The sequence below is a fragment of the Engraulis encrasicolus genome, chromosome 22 (genome assembly GCF_034702125.1).
Source record: "Engraulis encrasicolus isolate BLACKSEA-1 chromosome 22, IST_EnEncr_1.0, whole genome shotgun sequence".
Taxonomy (NCBI): Eukaryota; Metazoa; Chordata; class Actinopteri; order Clupeiformes; family Engraulidae; genus Engraulis; species Engraulis encrasicolus.
In genome coordinates this window covers 45,892,927-45,912,487 of record NC_085878.1, presented here as the reverse complement: position 1 = coordinate 45,912,487, position 19,561 = coordinate 45,892,927, and the positions used below count along the sequence as shown (strand labels likewise).

General features: G+C 44.3%; 3 protein-coding genes across 5 annotated transcripts in view; 1 reads left to right on the top strand and 2 right to left on the bottom strand.

Moving 5' to 3' along the window:
* Positions 1 to 7,460, bottom strand: part of nptnb (neuroplastin b) — an 83,555-nt gene extending 76,095 nt beyond the window's left edge. Inside the window, exon 1 of the mRNA XM_063188115.1 lies at positions 6,702 to 7,460. Coding sequence (XP_063044185.1) covers positions 6,702 to 6,777 — 76 coding nt within the window. The 5' untranslated portion in view covers positions 6,778 to 7,460. The remainder of the gene's footprint in view (positions 1 to 6,701) is intronic.
* Positions 7,461 to 8,445: 985 nt separating this feature from the next.
* LOC134438530 (calcium homeostasis modulator protein 6) lies at positions 8,446 to 9,766 on the top strand. The gene is made up of 2 exons (XM_063188113.1): positions 8,446 to 9,016; positions 9,211 to 9,766. Exons 1-2 carry the CDS (start codon positions 8,543 to 8,545, stop codon positions 9,352 to 9,354), a joined length of 618 nt encoding a protein of 205 aa, XP_063044183.1. The 5' UTR covers positions 8,446 to 8,542; the 3' UTR covers positions 9,355 to 9,766.
* A 17-nt stretch (positions 9,767 to 9,783) lies between these two features.
* Positions 9,784 to 19,412, bottom strand: LOC134438529 (UDP-glucuronosyltransferase 2C1-like). 3 transcript variants are annotated; one of them, XM_063188110.1, is made up of 3 exons: positions 18,899 to 19,412; positions 16,420 to 16,834; positions 9,784 to 14,183 (listed from the first exon to the last, which is right to left on the bottom strand). In XM_063188110.1, the coding sequence occupies exons 2-3, from the start codon at positions 16,822 to 16,824 to the stop codon at positions 12,957 to 12,959; spliced, it is 1,632 nt and encodes a 543-aa protein (XP_063044180.1). In that variant the 5' UTR covers positions 16,825 to 16,834; positions 18,899 to 19,412; the 3' UTR covers positions 9,784 to 12,956. The 3 variants fall into 3 exon arrangements, with proteins under 3 accessions (XP_063044180.1, XP_063044182.1, XP_063044181.1); XM_063188112.1 differs by lacking the exon at positions 18,899 to 19,412 and adding an exon at positions 17,542 to 17,883; XM_063188111.1 differs by lacking the exon at positions 18,899 to 19,412 and having other exon boundaries at positions 16,420 to 17,883.
* Between the last annotated feature and the right edge of the window lie 149 nt (positions 19,413 to 19,561).

Here is a 19,561-nt window from a genome sequence, read left to right as displayed (position 1 = left end):
GGTGTTTTCATGAAGACACTGGTAGGCCTATTATATTGCACTTTCTATATAGGCTATATATGTTTTGTTTTACTTTTACTTTTCCCAAGTCAAACTTGTATGGATGTCTGCAAGTGCTGCTGTATCTTTCTTTTCTGTATGCAAGTCTGCATCTTCGAGCTGTATCTTCATTTTTATTGTACGTTTTCACCAGTAGCCTATAGCTAACGTCTATCTCTGAGACTTCTGCACCATGCATCTGGACTTTGTCTATGTGTGGGAGTGTGAGGGAGGGTACAGTAGGTTCGGTTTGCATCACACTCTAGTCAAGGCCTCTCATGGCTCGCTTGAGATGTGTTGGAGACTGAGCAGTGTGGTTACCATTAACTACAGCAAGATTCTCACAGCATGCATCAGTGCAGCACAATATACATCGAAACAAGCAGAAGTAATGATCCAAATGTTCGCTAAACGCATGGAAAAGAATGCTGACTGACTTGTCTCCATAGGGCACAGTGGAGATACGCCAATCAGTTGCCCAGTAATCGGCAAATCACGGGTCCTGGGAGCAGAGAATATCAGGCTACAAGACACGAACACTGCATACAGGACTGTGCATATCACATTACAGTATATAAAGCATTGTTTGTACATATAGCACATCACTTTGCTTTCAAACATCATGTAGTTGTAGCTTTATGAAGAGACTGTAGCAGGCTGACAGACACTAGCACTGTATACAAAAGCATGTACAGGAAAGCATGTTGCAGGTCCTACCACCATATTCAACAATGTGAGTATATTGCTCTTTCCTCATTTCCTCAACATCTTGAACAAGTAGTTGTAGCTTTAGTTTATGCACATGATGCGTCATTGACTTCAAGCCCTGCTTGCGTGTTGATGGAGCTTCACCAGGTTTAATAAAAAAATGAGTGCAAATGTTGTTTTTCTTACTTTTTGACTGAAAAATGAACCTCCTTAGCATCGTTCTGGAAATAACTGCACTCTGACAAGTAGGGCTGCAGCTCACATCAATCAAGTCGAGCTTTTCATTTTGCTCTCTACTGAAGCTGCACGAGACAGGAGTCCTGATCGCCGCACTGCCTCCACACCCATATCTACAACAACACGCCGCCCCCCTCCACGCTCCTCTTTACTTCCATTTTCTAAGAAGCAACAGAGCAGCCTCCCTGACTTTATACACCGAGGCTGGCCTCCCTCCTTGCCTGCCTGCCTACCTCCCTCCCTGCCTGCCTGCAGCAGTCTGTCAGTGACTCAGTTCAAGTTGCGGGCGGCATATCGAGTGGCTGTCTGTCACATCACCAGGAAGGTGTGGGATTGGGGATTGGGGATTGGGGATTGGGGAGGAGGGGGCGTTGCAGGGGAGGACTGCTGTGCTGTGTGAGGATGTAGACAAAGAAAACTAGCCAGCAAAGAGGAGGAGGACAATGATTAAAAGAAAAAGAAGAAGAAAAACAATGATGATGATGATGATGATGGTGAAGAAGAAGAAGAAGAAGAAGAAGAAGAAGAAGAAGAAGAAGAAGAAGAAGAAGAAGAAGAAGAAGAGCTATTCTGGATGTTGCTCTGAAGAACTCGTGCTAGTGCTGTCTGGTGGGAACAGGAGAGAGAGCAGAAGATAGAGGAGAGAGAGAGAAGAGGAGAGAGCAGGAGAAAGAGAAGGAGAGAGAGCAGGAGAGAGAGGAGAGAGAGGAAAGGGAGAAAGGAGCAGGAAAAAGGAGGAGAGAGATCAGGAGAAAGATGAGGAAAGGAGGCGAGGAAGTAGTAGAAGAGAGGAGGAGAGAGGAGGAAAGAGAGAGCAGGGACAGGAGCAGGAGAGAGTGGAGGAGAGGAAGTAGGAGAGAGAGCAGGGCTGTGGTAGAGGGAGGAGGAGATGGAGCTGGGGAGAGAGCCGGAGAGAAAGCAGGAGAGGAGCACGAGAATGAAGAGAAGGAGCAGGAGAGGGAGGAGAGGGAGCAGGAGAGAGACCAGGAGAGGGAAAGGGCAGGAAGAGAGGAAGCAGGAGCGAGGAGAAGAGGAGGGAGCAGAAGAGGGAGATGGAGTAGCAGGAAAGGTAGGAGCATATGTTGGAGGAAAAACAAGAGAAGGAGCAGGAGAGGAAGGAGGATCAGGAAAGAGAGAGAGAGAGAGAGAGAGAGAGAGAGAGAGAGAGAGAGAGAGAGAGAGAGAGAGAGAGACACCAGGAGAAAGATGAGGAGAGGGAGCAGCAGCAGAAATGATGGGGCTGCATATGAGGCTTGAGCAGGTTGGCCCATCCCCAGCTGTTTCTCACGCATTCTGACGAGAAAACAGTTGGATTTTTCTTCCTCCTCTATCTTGCATTTCCATCAACACCCACACACTCAGGCACACATGCTCTCTCTCTCTCTCTCTCTCTCTCTCTCTCTCTCTCTCTCTCTCTCTCTCTCTCTCTCTCTCTCTCTCTCTCTCTCTCTCTCTCTCACACACACACACACACACATTCACACACACACACACACAGACAGATGCACGCACACACACACACACACACGCACGCACACACACACACAAAGGCAGAAATATCTTTGCAGATAAAATATATCATCATACTGCAGAAGGGGGGGCGGATCTGCAAAAGCAAGCAAGCGAACAAGCGAGCGGGGCGTGAACAGTTAATGCACTCGGTCCCACAAAAGGACATTAAAGCCACTGTTCTGCACTCTCTCTGTGTGTCAAGGTGCTAAAAATAGCCTCTGTGTGTGTGTGTGTGTGTGTGTGTGTGTGTGTGTGTGTGTGTGTGTGTGTGTGCGTGTGTGTGTGTGTGTATGTGAAAGGACCACTGCTATGTGCCGTTCCGTTCCTCAGCCTACGTCCCTCCTCCCTGGCTAAGAGTGAGTACTCCTGTGGTCCAGGTCCTATGTGTATGCACTCCCCCTCCTCTCTCCTCTCTTCTGCTACGCTCTGCTCCCCCCTGCCCTGCTCCGAGCAATCATCCTCCATGGGCCACTTACACTACCACACAGGGCCAGCTGGGCCCAGGACAACATCATCTGAATGGGCCCCAAAACCCAATACATATGTAAAGATTCTGAGCCCCCTCTCTCCCTGGGCCTGGGACAAGTCCCTCCCTGTCTGCTTCCCTATACGACTCCCCTGCTCTCTCTCTCTCTCTCTCTCTCTCTCTCTCTCTCTCTCTCTCTCTCTCTCTCTCTCTCTCTCTCTCTCTCTCTCCCGCAACATTCTGTGCCCCTCTGCCCTGCTCCGAGTAATCATTTTCCATAGGCCACTCACACTACCAGGTGTCTATGGGCCCAGGCTGGCACAGTATACCTGCCGTCTTAAAGACTGCAATCATGGCAGCCCCCTCTTTCACCTCCTCCTCACCTGGGGTTGAGAACGGTTGGGGGGGCTTGGGGGGGGGGGGGGTTGGGCAGGGGTTGATGGCTGTGTGTGTGGTGTGCAGGTGGAAAGGCTTAAAAATATACCCACACCTGCCACTGGCAACATGGGAGATAGGGAGGCTGAGTACCCCCCACTACCACCATCACACAATGAAAAACAGTGTTAATTCAACACTTAGAGAGTCGATATGACATCTTAAAGAGTGTATTTGGTTAGAGTACTCTCTAGGTGTTGAATTAACACTGCATTTTTTTCACTGTGCACCACCACTACCGCCACACTACCTCAAGGCCCTGCGAGAGGAGACGAATAGTGCAGGTTTCAACAACATTCGATGCAGTATTGACAGAAGGCAAAAGCGATCATTCAGAGCACAGGTCAATTGTGCCATTCACATAGACAGGATGCTAGTGGCAGGAGTATTCACTATCCATTGCCATCCTTACAGCACACAAGTACACTTGACCTTCAACCGCCCAGTTCATTTGTTATACACTTCATGCCATACATACTCAGCTATGATAAGCTAGTGCTACACTTGTAACCGGTGCATTCTAGTTCATTCTAGTTCATTTGGATTCTTTCGCGAATGCATACTGTGTGGCTGCATATGTGCCTCATAATGATATATTTAACAGTCAAACAGATCTTGTCTATATGAATAATGTTATTATTGGAATGCTGACATATGGGTCATTGATGGTTTTAGTAGCAGATGTCAGGGGGGCTAATGCCACTATTGTATGAATTCCATGATTTTTGTCTTTACAGGATTATTTAAAAGATTTTTCATTGCTTGCATATTAATTACCAATTATTATTTTTATTTTTTTTAATTTATGCAACAATGGCATTACCTGTGGTTGTACTGTACCACCACCTGACATACTAAGAAACATCAATGGTGACACATGGCGTGCACTTACGCGACCACTGTAGAGGGCAATAGCTTGTGAACAGGTCTACTATAACGACACACAGTAATAACGCAAAAAACAAGGACCAGAAAACAATCATACTCTGTTACGAGTGGAGGGTACCGAGAGGGAGTCCGGCCTTAGAAAAAAAGGCCACAGGGATTTGCAGGATAGCTTGGGCTGTGCACAGTTGGGCTTTGCTGTACAATAGAAGGCTTAGTATACCCAGCAGCAGATTCTATGGCTGCATCTCTCAAAACATGGTGGCCAACTTTCAAATGATTCGGGCCAGTCAGCTTTGTAAAGCTCTACTCTGGGTGAACTGCACTGTGTCAGAGTAAACAGTGGAGCCCTGGCCCTAGACAAACATTGTTTATTTATTTACAGTGTATGACCAACCAAGAATGCACTTTCTGTGTGTGTGTGTGTGTGTGTGTGTGTGTGTGTGTGTGTGTGTGTGTGTGTGTGTGTGTGTGTGTGTGTGTGTGTGTGTGTGGTTTCTACTCTCTGAATTTGCAATTAATATCTAGCTATTTTTGCGGGGCCAATATTTCTTCTACTTCAGCAGTAAAAAAAAAAAAAAGAACCACAGCATCCATCCACACCTTACCACCTACCACCCTTTGTTTCTCTATAGCCTACATACAGTATATTTAGTTGCTGTTTAGAAATATCTAAAACAAGTAGTAAGCCTCATGCAAAAATACAGAATGCAATACCTGGGCGCTATTGATATTGGATATATGAAGCATAGTCTTGTCATTCCCAGTAGCCTTTCATTTGCTTCATATAGCCTATTGTAACGTACACCATCAATTGTCAAACGCCACTTAACCCGATGGCAACTGATGTTGCTGGGGAATTTTGTAAGATTTGTATTTTTTTTTGTAAACTACAAATCCCTAGCTGTACCTAAAATGGTTCCCCAAGAGTGTGAGAAGATCCCCAACGCAACCTTCTTGATTAATTTAAAAAATACTAATAATAGCCTAATAAAAAAATGATAATGCTAAAACACAAATTCAAGTCAGGGACTGACAAATATAAATCAAGCAGGGCGAAACAGACATACATTAAATCAACTGCTAATTGGCTAGCCGTAGTCCTCTTTCCACACTCACAGACCCAACTGATTGGTTGAGGATGAAAGAAGGGGCGGAAGCAACCTGTCTCAGATCACTTGCGAATTATTGCATCTTTCTCCCTATGCTCATGAATTGCTTGTGCCCTTCAAAGTCTATATTACCTAAAAGGACAACGCTGGGTTCCCTGTGCATCATTAGGTCAACTGCAAACACTCTGACCAGTCGTCTACAGAAAATGCTGGATCAGAACCGTGTGTAGTGTACTCTAACTGACAAATACAGACATTGACAGCTGTCAAAGAAATCTCCACAGAAGTGTCCAGAGATGCGCACCACATATACATAGCAAATACGTTAGTCCGCCTTCCGTGGGTTATGTTTCAATAAAAGACACAGCTTCCTTAGTCATATTGAAGGGCATAGTCATAAACACCACAATGATAGGATTGTTTTCTCGTGTATGGCCATTTTACGTGTTGCACCAAAGTAGACTACTTGTCATAAACACTGCAAGTTTGTGCAACACTGTTCTTTTTCCACTGGCAACGTCCTGGCGCTAAAAGCGTCTTGCAAATAACAATAGCAATGTAATACGCCGCTACCGCTGCAGACATTGCTCTTGCTTTTTAGCATAAAGACGCGTCCAGTGCCGATGAGAATATTTGCTTGAATGTCATATGGCGTATAATCGAGACGGGCAGCGTAAAATCAGACAAGCACATGCATCAAGTCCCAGAGGTCAGGCACACGGGGATGCAAAGACTGGGTAGGTCATTGGTTATTACGCGTAAAGGAGTCCCCCAGACCATGAACACATCACCTCCTTTCGGCTTCCTCAGGGCGGTCCGCCTCCATTGTAGGACATGCCTAAGCCAGGACACGACCCCTCAATACCAAGCAAACAGCAAAACGCTTAAGCCACCAGCAAACTTGCTTTTTATATAGGCAAGTACGCACAATTACGACGGCCCGCTGTGGGATTTAGTGGGGATTTCATATGGAGATTGAATGTAGTACATTTACCCCCAAAATGTGCTCCATGACACACAAGTGGTGTAGGCTCAATTAAGTTAAAAAATACACACACACACACACGCCTGTCAACTAGTAGCCTAATGCCAGTCGCATGCGCCAATAAATCTAAAGACCGCAAAGATTTGTTGCAAGAACACTATTCCATGAAATGATTCTTTCAGTGTCCGGTACGAGCCGACCCCATCTCACGCATCCACATCTTCTCAAACCATCATGATTCCTAAAGGCGATTATAACAAGCCATAGCGACATCCATGGTCTAGCCTGATGCCCTAGGCACGAATGTATCTTAATTCCTTACCGTTTTGAGCCGAGGCATATTGCAGCATTAAGTTTCCAAAAAGGACCACTGACAGCAACACTGCATGGAGGTGCATTCTTGAGTCTCGGTACGCGAAAGTGGTGGTCAAAACAGATGGAGGATGAGAGGCTGCTGACAGCGAAAATAGAAGATGACAGTTGCAGGTAGCCCACAAGCGGGCATCAAAAAAACGGAATGCGTAGTGGCTTGTCCCTGGTCGTCCCCTGGTCAATGACGATAGCGTCGGTAAAAAATGGAATGATGATTCTTTGGTGTCAAAGGCAGCCGCGGAATGTTTATTGCAAGCCTGGTGGCCAGGGGATGCCGATGAAGGGCCACAGGCAGACTACTCTCCTTCATCGGATTTCAGAGTAGCGATCCTTCGATGTCAGTGCGTGCATCCACAACATTGGCTCAGGCGGATCAATGCTGCGTGTTGCACTGCGCAGCAGCGAAACACCAAGATCCTCACTCAGGATTGTTTGTAGTCTCACTCTTTCTCTCTCTCCTTCTCCCTGTCTCTGCTTGGAAATCTCAGCGACCCATGACCCAACCGAAATTACGCATTCATGGAGTGGTCCGTGTAAAATATGTGTCAACTTGTGTATTCGTCAGATATTTGCTTTTGTTGGATATCGTGTAATGTTATCAGTTTCCAGGTACACTATGTGCGGCCAAACGGTGTATTATGATTATAGAGGCTCAGATGCGTTTCCTGCGAGTCCGCAATAGGCACTTTTGCGCATGATCATTCGCCTGTTAGCGTGCACTGTAAATTCAGCAACCACTGCAGTCCTGACAATGGCACGAATCGCAAGTGCCTCTAAAAAGTACAGTCTCATCCACAAAGATGCACAGCATTCAATTTATCGACGACATTAGACTGGACGTCGGGGACTGAAAGAAAATATCGTGGTGCAGCTTGTAGAGATTTGTATAGCTATGGTGATATTCACGGACTATTACGGCATAAACACGTTTGATCCGTCGTGTGATCTCAGGGATATCAAGTCACCATATAATACTAGCGTTTTCCCTTTATACATTGCCTTAATATTGACGATGCGACCCCCCTGACACCTGCTGTCGCAACATGGCCTCCGATAATCCTTTGACTCTTCTCTCTCCTTCGACATTTTGTCGCCACCAGCTGGTTATTTGCAGAAAGTCTACATTGTGCTTTCCTGAAATTGAAAAGACTGTGGTCCACGGTGTTTCCAATTTTAGCCAAGGACAAATAGTTTGCACACATAGTCTACTGAGGAAAATGTGCCATTAAAGTTAAGTAATGTTTTGGCGTTTTTCCCTTCATTTTAGAGAATGATTCATTCAGTTTTGCCTGCGCCTGGTTTTACAGACCAAGTGGCTTCATGATACTCCTGACGTGGAGAAATTACGCTTTGAGTCGCCTGGGCCTGTTGCCACTTCATGACATGGCCTAAGCCTACTTCTTGGAATACAATCTCTGAATATTGACCATCCTATCCCGTCAACTAATAACATTTTAAAAGAAGACAATAAAGACAGAGCAAACATCTTTCCCTCCACTTTGCAGTGGTCCATCCACAGCTTGCATGATCTAGGCTATTTAAAAACCAACGCCCCACCTGCCTTCTTCTGGGAGCCAATTATTTGCACAAGTCCTGTGGCCCATGGAACAGCCTCTTTTGTTCAAAACCAATAGGAATGGAAGTGTGGCAGTTGCCTGCGGGGAAAAAACTTCCCCCGGGATCAAAGTTACTTACGCATCACCAAACATTTTCCAATGTGTTCACACAACGCTGCCTCCTCTTTTGGAATCTTGACCATTACAACTATAATCAATCTGAGGCGTGTTTAGTATGGGAAGTAGACAACAATGGCTTACGAGACTGAAGAATGAACTTAGCAACAGTCCTCTTGTTTCAAATGTGGCCTTTGGCTTCATACTTATGGGACTAGAAAAGTTGGTGGAGTTGGAGTTTCAGTGTCCTTGCGATCCCCAATGGAATGGACTGTTCTCGTCCGCTTTCTTTGTCATTCCAGCAGTCATGGCCTTCACGTTGATGCTGATTATTCAAGGATGCAGATGTGACACTTGGTGTAAGAAGACTATATCCCTCTCCAGCATTGTCCCGGCGATAGTGTGGCTGATATTGCTTTTCCTCGACGGGCAGTACTTTGCCTGCGCAATGACGGACTGGAAGGGTAGGTTTGTCATCGTTGACAAAGCTGCACCGCAAAAATGGTGCGAACCCACGAATGGGAACGGGGAAGAAGACGTCACGGCACAAGACCTGATGCTTCGGTCGCAACAGTTATTTGTTGCATCTCAGGTGAGGGCGCACAGTGAATGTAACGGCGGTGGGGCAAACTGTTGTATTGTTCCGTCGCTGTATCTCTCCGCTGCACACGAGGTTTTGCCAGTCTGGCTGTAGGCTACATGCGTGTCTTCTCCCTACTGTCAGGTGGGTGAAAAATACATTTAACGCTTAACGTGTGCACAGCTAATTATCACTCTTCTCCGCAGGTCATAGGCATAGCTCTTCTCATTTTCATCTGTGTGGGACTTGTGGTATATGTGATCAGAGAGAGTTGCCAACAGGAGATGGACAGCCAAGATACCGGTGTAGCGGAGATGACGATGTGCAGTTTGAGGACGCGAACGTCATGAATGTGGACATTGAAGCCACCATTGCACACCTCCCTTGGACCTGAACAGTGGGAGTTGGACTTGGTGAAACACCATCCGTGTAAATACGTTATGTTTCGTGATGGAATATTTTTGTGGATTTTATGACCTCGTAATCTCTGACAGAGTTGTCTGCAGGGCATTTTGATATTTTTATAGTGTGATGTTCTTACTTTTCGCAGCTAAAAGTATTTTTCTTATCTGGGTGAATGTGTTACGTGTTTGTTTAAATCAGTTTAAATCTCTGGCTCGTGTTTTGAACCAATACAGACCAGCTTATTTCCGTACAGCATGGAACGTTCTCAAACATTTTACTCAAATTCACGCGCTCGATCAGTGCGCTCTCGAATCGTCACGACACCCGTCTCAAATCCATTTGTGTACAGAGTTTCCTCAAAACGCGTTTGGAGGGGGGGGGGGGGGTAGAATCAAGAAGGAAATATGACACTGATGTCCACGAGTAGGCCTATTTGTCATAATTTCTACGTTCTTGTTTGATAGGTAGGATTCATATAAATGTGACTTGGATGTAAAATGATTGTACGGTTATAGTTTGATCAAGACTGGTAAAGGGAGTGTGGGGGAGGGCTGAAAGGGCTTGCTTCTACCATGTTAGTCCTGAATCTAATGTAATGTCATTTTAAAAGCTCATTTTACTCATAAATGAAAACATGTTATTTATCTGTTATTTATCTATCTCAAGGAAAAGGCTGACATTGTGGGAACATAACAGGCATACCAAATCACAAGCTGTGCTTTTCTAAGATGCCCAGCAACTACATGTCACGTCATTGATTTCCGTTGTTCAGTTAAAGATCCATAATATGATGTTGAAAATATCACAATCTTGAAAGATGGTGAGTTATTTTTTATTAATTGTTAACTATCACTTCATTAAATAGTGTCAAATATCTTTAAATCAGTTTGGTAGTATTGGTGTGTGTATGCCTCTATTATTTTATCAGCAATAGGCCTACTCTCTGCCTCTCTCTGTGTGTCTCTCTCTCCGTCACTTCCATAATGTGCAAACACCTGAGCCAGTGCTTTCACTTAACATGTAGGCCTACTGTGCAACTTATTTTAAACTGTACATTTTTAACTTCTGGACCAACGCAAATGTGATTTGTCAGCAAGACATAAACATATCAGGTTAATCTCAGCTAAGCTTGTGAGCGAGAGAGACATGATACATAGGCCTACCATAGGCCTATGGTACTTGAAATATACAAATTGCAATAACATCTTCTAGCAGATAATTCCGTTGTGTGGAGGCCATATTGGTACTAACATTATGAAGTACTACAAGTAAGAGTGCTGCAACCAGAAGTGGCTAATAAGGTAAACAATAGGTAAAGCTCTGTGACCAAAAATGCATTGTGTCTATAGATGTTTACATAAATAGGTGTCATGACATACCACCATATAGCTTAACACCTGGTGTATAATCACAAAGTGTTATACATATTTTACATAGGCTACTTTATAAACGCATTATAACCTATATGTAGGAGTCTTGTGAACAAGCCATAGAAAAAGGACCCATCAAGTGTCAGTGTATTAAGGCAAAACATTTCAACAAAGCAATTGTACAAATATAGCCTACAAATAGGCCAAGGAATCACATGTCAGAAAGAAATTCAGTGCATAGATAATATAAATAAAAACATTAATTTGTGCAAATTTGCTTGCTGACACCTGTAGCCCATATTCCAAAAGCTTAGGTAACCCTGAGTGAGCTGTTCTCCTTGAGGAGACTTGCAGGAGCAGGTTTGTCCATTACATTACATTACATTACATTACATTACATTACATTGGTTAACGCTTTTTAACCAAAGTAGGGCCTAATTTATAATTGAGGACATAATCATAGCTGACATCACTAGTAGAAACAAAGTGCACAGGAAATATACAGAACAACAAGTGCAGATTCTAAGTAGAGTTAGTTTTTTTTTTTGTTAAGGTACATTAACACAGAGTTCAGTACAGTACATACACACACATCATTCCATTGAGTCTGGCCCGGGACTGGGGACACCCATGAAACAAAGCCACATGGATCTTCTGTTACTGTTGTTATACATGTTCTTAGATAACATACGCAGGTAAGGACTGAGAGTCCACATCAGGGTTTTCAGTGTCTGTCACAAGCTCCACAGTAAGATGTTTGACCTATTGCTATGACCATATACCACCACAAGAGTGCAGACTCCTTTCAGCAACAAGGTTGGCTGAATCTGTCACAAGCCTGGCTGTACCAAACACACACACACATAACCACCATAACACATGAACATTGCATTTACATTATTTCATCTTTGTCTCAAGGAAATCAACTTTTCGGTGCAAAATAACACATAGGCCTGCCGTACAGGATATGTTTCTGGGCCTGCACTCTAATGTCTGGCATAGTTTTATTATTAGCCATAACACTGAATTTACAGGATCAACTCAATGAACAGGCTTTGACACACCATTTTAAAACACGCCCAATCTCCACAATAGGGTTATTAACAAACTAGGATCACCCCGGCCAGATACAGAACATCTGGCATGGTAAATTAAACATTACAACAAAGTGCTGTAGGCTATTTGAGTGGCAATGGGAGGAATGGGTGTGGTGAATGTTACGACATGCTATTTGGTCTCGGCAGTTTTGTTGACGGCATGCTGTTAACTCTACCAAGTTGAAAATATCTGTGTTTTAGAGTTCAACTGTGTGTGTGTGTGTGTGTGTGTGTGTGTGTGTGTGTGTGTGTGTGTGTGTGTGTGTGTGTGTGTGTGTGTGTGTGTGTGTGTTTGTGTGTATGTGTGTGTGTTCGTGCGTGGACTGCAGCTCTGTAGCTTAATAAGGACAATGCAAAAAAGACTGCTAAATACTGCTCAGTTTCTGCAACAATTGGTAGTTTAGCAATATGGCGAAGGAGGTGCCATGTCTACCCCTAAACAACTTAAATTAACCAGGCCGTTCTGACCCGTAATGTATTGCATAGGACCCTATGATTCTAATCAGTCCCTACTGATTGCTATGTAATTTGCTTCCATCACTATTTGGATTTGTAATGCTGCCTTCTTGGTGAGATCCAAATAAAAGTACTAAACTGTGTGTGTGTGTGTGTGTGTGTGTGTGTGTGTGTGTGTGTGTGTGAGTGTGAGAGAGAGACAGAATTATCAGAGCTGTGTGTTATCAGAAATGCCAGGGATGGGTGGATACAGGAAAGCCTGGTTAAGTGTATTGTTTTCACCTGAACAGACTAAGTAAGTATCCTTTATGATGGTCTCATGTGTAATATGAAACCCCACAGTTAGTTTGAACAATACATTCATAAAAAAGTGCACTCACTCAGAGCACATTACATTCAGAAGTGGAAAAACAGCATCATGATTTGGACATTTGCAATGGAACAGTAATAACATAATAAAAAGAAAAGAAAATGTGTTAGGGAATATTAGTTACATAACACATGACTTACATAACTTACATGACTTCTTTTGACCAATTAAACGTCTTTACAATTATTATTTTCTTTCAGTGCAGCAAAATATATACAGTCTATAGGCCTATTATTCTTTGTTTATTATTCTTGTTATTCTTGTTTTGACTTTTGCTTACAACAAATCCTTGTGCAAAAGACCTTCACTGCCAAAACAAAAAACCCCACAAATATGACTGTGCAAACAAGCAAGAACATCATCACATCCAGGGAGTGGTAGGAGTACCAGGGCATCTTGTAGGACTCTGTGCGCAGGTGAGCAGCACCTTTGTGTCTCATGACAAACTCGATCCAGAAGAGGGCTCGGTCCAGGGGCTCCATGGGCTGGTCTCTGTGCAGCCTGGAGAGTCTCTGCATGTTCTCCCTGTAGGACGGCACATGGAGCACCTCTTGCAAGGCCTGGAGGAAGCTGTCTTTGTTCAGAGATGCGATATCCACTACAGCAGCTACACCTTTAGCCTTCATTCTGTTAAGATTATCTGGCTGATCGAACACCAAAGGGATGCCAACCATTGGCACGTCATGATAGATGGCTTCCATGATGCCGTTCGTGCCTCCATGAGACACAAAAACCTTGACCTTGGGGTGTCCCAGGAGGTCATTTTGGGGCATCCAGTCAACCAGAAGGGTGTTATTCCCAAGGGCTGAGGGTCTGTCTCCAGTGTACCTCCAGATGACTTTCTGGGGTAGCTCAGCAAACGCAGCTGCCACATCATTAGCTATGTCACTAGGAAGCTGGCTAACTAATGTCCCCAAAGACATGATGATAACACCATGTTGTCCAGAACTCTGCACAAAGTCCTCCAGGTCTTGAGGAAGAGGCTTTGCTGGCTTGCACTGGAAGCCACCCATGTAGACCACATTGGGCATGGTGGGGCGGGGGAACTCAAACACAAAGTCCACTCTCATCAGCCAGATGTCTGCTGCCTGAAACAGCTCAAAATAATCTATACCTGGACCAAAGTACTTGCTAACGAGAGCTGAATAGGAAGGACCTACAGTGCGGCGGTACAGAAACATCCTGAAACCATATGTGAGAACGTTGCGCACTCGCTCCAAAAACGTCATGCGATCGGTCAGTTTGCCGGTGGGCATCGGCACGTACGAGAGTGGCGAAGGTGCGATGGCAAAATGGCCCTCTCCATGCACGGTCCAACGCACGTTGAAGACGAGTGGCAGTTTGAGATAGTGGGCCAGGACCACTCCACCACCTGAGGCCGGGTCTGTGAGAACAACGTCAAAGTCGGCTTCCCGCAGTTTCAGCATGAGCTCAGGGTCATCCAGTATGTGGACCACCATCTCACAGACCTTTCGGTGAACCTTGGAAAAATGTAACGATATTTTATTGTAAAATATACAACTGTGGAAGACAATGTGAGATTGCATTCTGTAAGAGAGCATTAGTGCATGTGGGTCATTGAAGTTTTTAGAAGTAGACGTAAGGGTGGCACAACCACGGCTTATCTCACTAATGTGTGAAGTTGGTACACTACAAGTACAACATGTTTCATTTAAATGGACTGAATGTTTCAGTTTTCAAAAAGCAATAATAATTTAAATCCATACAATAATGGTATTCGCTGTAGTTGCACCACCTGACTGCTACTAAAAGCGCCAATGACCCTTAAGTGGATATTTTTTTATAATAATAATAATAATAATAATAATTGTATTTGTATAGCACTGTATCATACAAGGCATGCAACTCAAAGTGCCAAATGGGGAAAAAACATCATTGTTAGAGATGGATTTAAAAGGAGAGGTAGAGAGGAGAGGCAGAAATAGCAGGAAGGCAGAGGAAGAAGAGATAGATAGAGATTGTAGAGTCATAAGGTCAACGTAGGTTAGGACCAGGATTCCATGATTCCACGGTGATGGACCATGATTAGTGCCTTATCTTTCAGAAAAGGAGACAGCCATGAATAGGCTATGTTTTTTTAAATTATTGCAAATTTCTACACAGCACCACAGGTAGTCTGAGTAGGCAACAGGCTAAAGATGGATCCTGATTGGGATCATGATTGGGCTCTATCCACCTAATTCCTGGCGTCGCTACTGGGGCAGCAGAAAAGGGGTGTAATTTGCGGTTTATCTGAAGACCCATGTAAACAAATGGGCTACCCAATCATCAACTTTGTAAATGTGAAACAATTTACTTAAATGTGCTGTTTTTATTAGTAATGGTATTAAGAAGCTGGGTTCATGAGTGAAATGATATCCAAGCCGGCCACTTTTTCCATATCGTAATCCCAATCTGTGTAGACAGTAGACCTTTTTCAAGTAAAAAAGGAAAGAAAAGGAATAAAGGCCAGTTGTGTATTTGAATCAGAAGGGAGTATGTATGTGATCAATTGCTACGTTTACATGAGACATTTAATTCCGAATTAACTGACTTTAATTCTGAATAAAACTGAATTCCGCTTTGAAAACGTCATGTAAACACCTCTTAATTCAAAATTAGGAAATATCAAAGTAAACTCGAAGGAACTATTTAATTCGGAATTAAAACATAACGTAAACGTAGTGTAGCTGCCATTGCTGTGTAAAAAATGGAACTTTAAGGTCAATGGGATCGACTGAACTCTTACTTCCATGGCTCTGGTTTTACCTGTCCAATTCAAGCAGGTGATCATTCAACCAAACCATCACCTAGCTAAATTGGACAGGTAAAACCAATTCATTTGGAATAATATGGCACACGATTGTAACCAGGGCTGGTCTGGGGAAGAAATAGGCCCCGGGCACTTTTGACTGAAAGGGGCCCCTCATAATCAGCGGCGCAGAACTGAATCACCGTTGGGCCCCGCACCCTCATGGCCCACTTTTTTTCACACTTTTGAAAATAGGGGCCCACGAGGGTGCAGGGCCCATCTGGTGTAGTGGAAAGCGCGCACATCCAGCAAAACTGTCACATGTAGGAGCGGGAAAGGATCTGCACACTGCTTGCAAAACATGGAGGTAGTATAAGAACTGGAGAGAGTGAATAAGTCCCGCCTCCAGTCATTTCAATGGGAAATGCTAGGCTAGTGAATTCAGCCAAAATTTAATGTTTTTACAGCTTCCAAAATGGAATTATTTCCGCCGCCATTTTACTCAGCCAATTACGTGCCACGTTACGGACTGACTTACGGTCGACCAGAAAGCTATATGGAAGACGGGCATTGGATGCATGGAGGTGCCCAACCACAGACCTGTAAAGGTCTGTGCGCCCAACACTAAACTCGCGTATCTATCAATCATCATTGAGCGAAGTGGATGTCGGAAATGTGAAAATGGCGAATTGCTAATCGGCGAAGCCAGAGATTCTTTAAGTATACAGTATATCTCTCTACTCTCTCTGGCGAAGCTAACCAGCCAAATCCTGCCCCCCCTGTTGCAAAAGACTGAAGAAGATCTATGATCGAAAGTTGCTCCAATTAAATGAAGTCTTTTGCAAGCAGTATGCAGGGCCCACCGGGAAATGCCTGGAATGCCAGATGGTCAGTCCAACCCTGGTTGTAACTGATGAATCCATTTTGCCCATCACTGGTACTGGATGTGTGCCTACAGTAAGTACCTCATAGAATTTCTCTGTGAGTTCCCGGGCCATTGCCAAGGGAGTCCAAAAGGACGACCCCTGCCTTTGGATCTGCAACTGCCTGGATACGAAGGAGCGGAAGAAGGCCTCATCGGAGCCCGCGGCAACATCCACGGTGATGGAGGAGTAGTGAGGAGACACTTCCTGGATGTACCAGCTATCTACTGGGCGCACCACCGTCACACTGTGACCACGGGCATGGAGCTCCTGGATCAGCACCTTCATGTTGACCCAGTGGCTGCCGTCCTGTGGAAACACCAGCACCTTCCCAGCATGCAACATGGCAGGCCAACACAGCAGGAGGGACATGAAAGGGATGGAGAGGTATGAAAGTGGCATCATGGCTGTGTCGGTAATGTATGTCGATTTCCCCCTATTGCACATTCATGTAAATCTGCACATTTACACATACAAAAACACAGAGAGAAACACACACACACACACACACACACACACACACACACACACACACACACGCACACGCACACACACAAGAGAGAGACAGAGATAAATGCTTAACAACATGTTGAAAGCAAGCCTGGAAACAAATAACTGGCAGAGGTAATAGTTTAAAGGTAACACATTGTGTAGCAGGATATCACTGAGAGACCAAAGTATCAAGTCCTGAAAACACCCGTGCGGTTTACTCTTGGAATTTTTTCCATTCAGGAAGATCATGCAGGAACAACTTCATTTAACACTTGAAGTAAGACACATAATATACCAGCTCACTTCCTAAGACATAACAGTAAGACCTTGAAAATATGTGTGCCCTTCTACAGCACTGACCTTCAGAATTAATAACATAGGGGAAAAGGGGCATTGTTTATGTGACAAGTGAAACCCAAGAGGTTTACATTTCAAAGGGTTTTATTTCCACTGCAACTTGGTCTTGATTTTACCACCTCTTTCCTCACTCACTGTCAACAGGTAGGCTACAAGAAATAAGTCTCATAAAAGTGAATGTCCATCACTTCCACGTAAACCAAAGTCAGCTACACTACTATGCACTGTTGGCATTACAAACATTTTGACTGGCTAGACTTTTATATAGGGTTGCCACCTCTCATTAAAAACCTGGACATTTCAGCAATAACTGACCTTTTTGCTTGTAAGCGACGAGTCCCTTCATTCACTGTCCAACGAAAAATAATTTCCCCATGTTATGAAAAAAACAGGACAATAGGCCTACGGTGAAAAGGTGGCGACATCCCTCATGTAGCTATTTTAAAGGCTTAAAAATTAAGCTTGACTTTTAACTGCATTCCAAATTTTTCTCAGGTGTGTGTGTGTGTGTGTGTGTGTGTGTGTGTGTGTGTGTGTGTGTGTGAGCCCGCACATTCTACCTGTGACGCTTCTTGACATTTTTTGTCCACAGAAATGTGAGTGTTGAAAAGGGCATGATAGCCAGGCTGTGTGTGTGTGTCTGTGTGTGTGTGTGCGTGCGTGCGTGCGTGCGTGCGTGTGTGTGTGTCCTGCGCCTGTGCACATACTTGCCTTTCTGACCAACAAAAATGCAGAATGGATGCTGTGTAATTAATTATTCAGCGTCACATACCAGAATTTGAATTGTTTACATGAACAAGTCCAAGCTTGTTAAACTCTTCCTTCCACAGAGATATGTTGTAAATATACTGCAAATTTCTAAGGGACGGGTTGTAGGAAGTGGTGGAGTTCCAATGCCAACGGCAAACACAGCACTCTTGTTCCCATGACATTGTCGTGAAGTGGGAGACGGCTCACTGAAACTCAAACTGGTTACTAACCAAATATGCCTATGTATGACAACCAGTGATGATGGTTTGCATCAATGTGTTAAGGATAGAAAGACACATGCAGGTGATAACGTGCATATGTTTTTTGAAAACACTATTCTATGATATGGCACGTATATCTTCATTTCTATCCCTCCACCCTGTTGAAGAGGAAGTTTCCTTCTGTTGATGGTGTGACAGCAAATGTCGCCAGAGGCTAGAATAATGGTCTCCGGGCCAAATAGTTCTATTGTGCCAACTGTGCACACTGGACAGCAGAACATAAACAACCACCATACAGGCAAATGCGCGTGCATGTAGGCAATACAGGCGGCATGATAAACAAGTGCGGACACATAGTGTAGAACAGCGGGTAGAGTTGCAATCCAAGTTAATTACAGTAGCCTATCTTACCGAGAAAGTTGTCACACGACTGCAATGCCAAATAGTTTTAACATGACGTTGTAATCACATATTGCTTGCTGCCAGTGCCCCAGCACTGTATCTGCAAGAGAATAAACTCAGAATACCGCCACATTTAAGGTAGAATAGACTTTAAACATATATAGGCTGGGAGAAGATTTAAATTAAGAAAAACCCATTCTCTTGACACATGTAAGGATGGAATAACATGTCGGTTAACGATGTCGTGATACAATGTTGTTCTTTCTGCCAATATACGTTTGATCGGGTTGTTAGCCTACCTCACCGTAGAATAGGCGACGTCAAACACGGATGGCGACGTCCTTTACCCTTTCTCTCGAGCACGCGCGTAATACCACGTCTGCCCAACACTGAAGTCAGTTGAACTATAGCCTACTAGAACGATAAACGCAAACTGCTCAAATAATGGAAATGAACATGGGGGAAATTCCACGACTTTGAGGAGTGGCTTATATTCACTCGATGGGGAAAATGTTCGAAACAACACATTGTTAAGCGAAGGCGGAGATGCCAGTCTGCAGTGTTGTGCAAACCTTGTGTTAAATATTACACAGTGAAAAAAATAGACGTCTCAATACCCTTCTGATGGTCAACTGTCTGTGTCGAAATGCGGATGTGTGTGTGCGGAGATAGGCGGGTCATTCTAGGTCGGACATTTGACCCCAAAACCACTGCGTGGGGAAGTGATAAGTGTTTGTTTAACTGACTTGAAAATAACCCAAACCGGCTGCCTGGGCTGGTGCGTGTGTGTGTGCGTGCGTGTGTTTGCGCGCGTGAGTCATACTCAGTTTTAAGTTGAGGACTGCATGCCTAATGTTTCTTTTATGGCAGGAGAACTGTGTCATTGGTGCAAACCGTCCTCAAGCATATGCTCATGCCCTCTCACAGTACAAGAGTTCACATGAACTCCAGTCTTGTTTCAG

What these genes read in the sequence shown, in the direction of transcription:
- LOC134438529 (XM_063188110.1), bottom strand. Translation starts at nt 16,824, where the DNA reads ATGTGCAATAGGGGGAAATCGACATACATTACCGACACAGCCATGATG. An exon ending in TCACAGAGAAATTCTATGAG is followed by an intron (nt 14,184 to 16,419) that starts GTACTTACTGTA and finishes CATTTTTCCAAG; the next exon opens with GTTCACCGAAAGGTCTGTGA.
- LOC134438530 (XM_063188113.1), top strand. Translation starts at nt 8,543, where the DNA reads ATGGGAAGTAGACAACAATGGCTTACGAGACTGAAGAATGAACTTAGC. An exon ending in AGTTATTTGTTGCATCTCAG is followed by an intron (nt 9,017 to 9,210) that starts GTGAGGGCGCAC and finishes TCTTCTCCGCAG; the next exon opens with GTCATAGGCATAGCTCTTCT.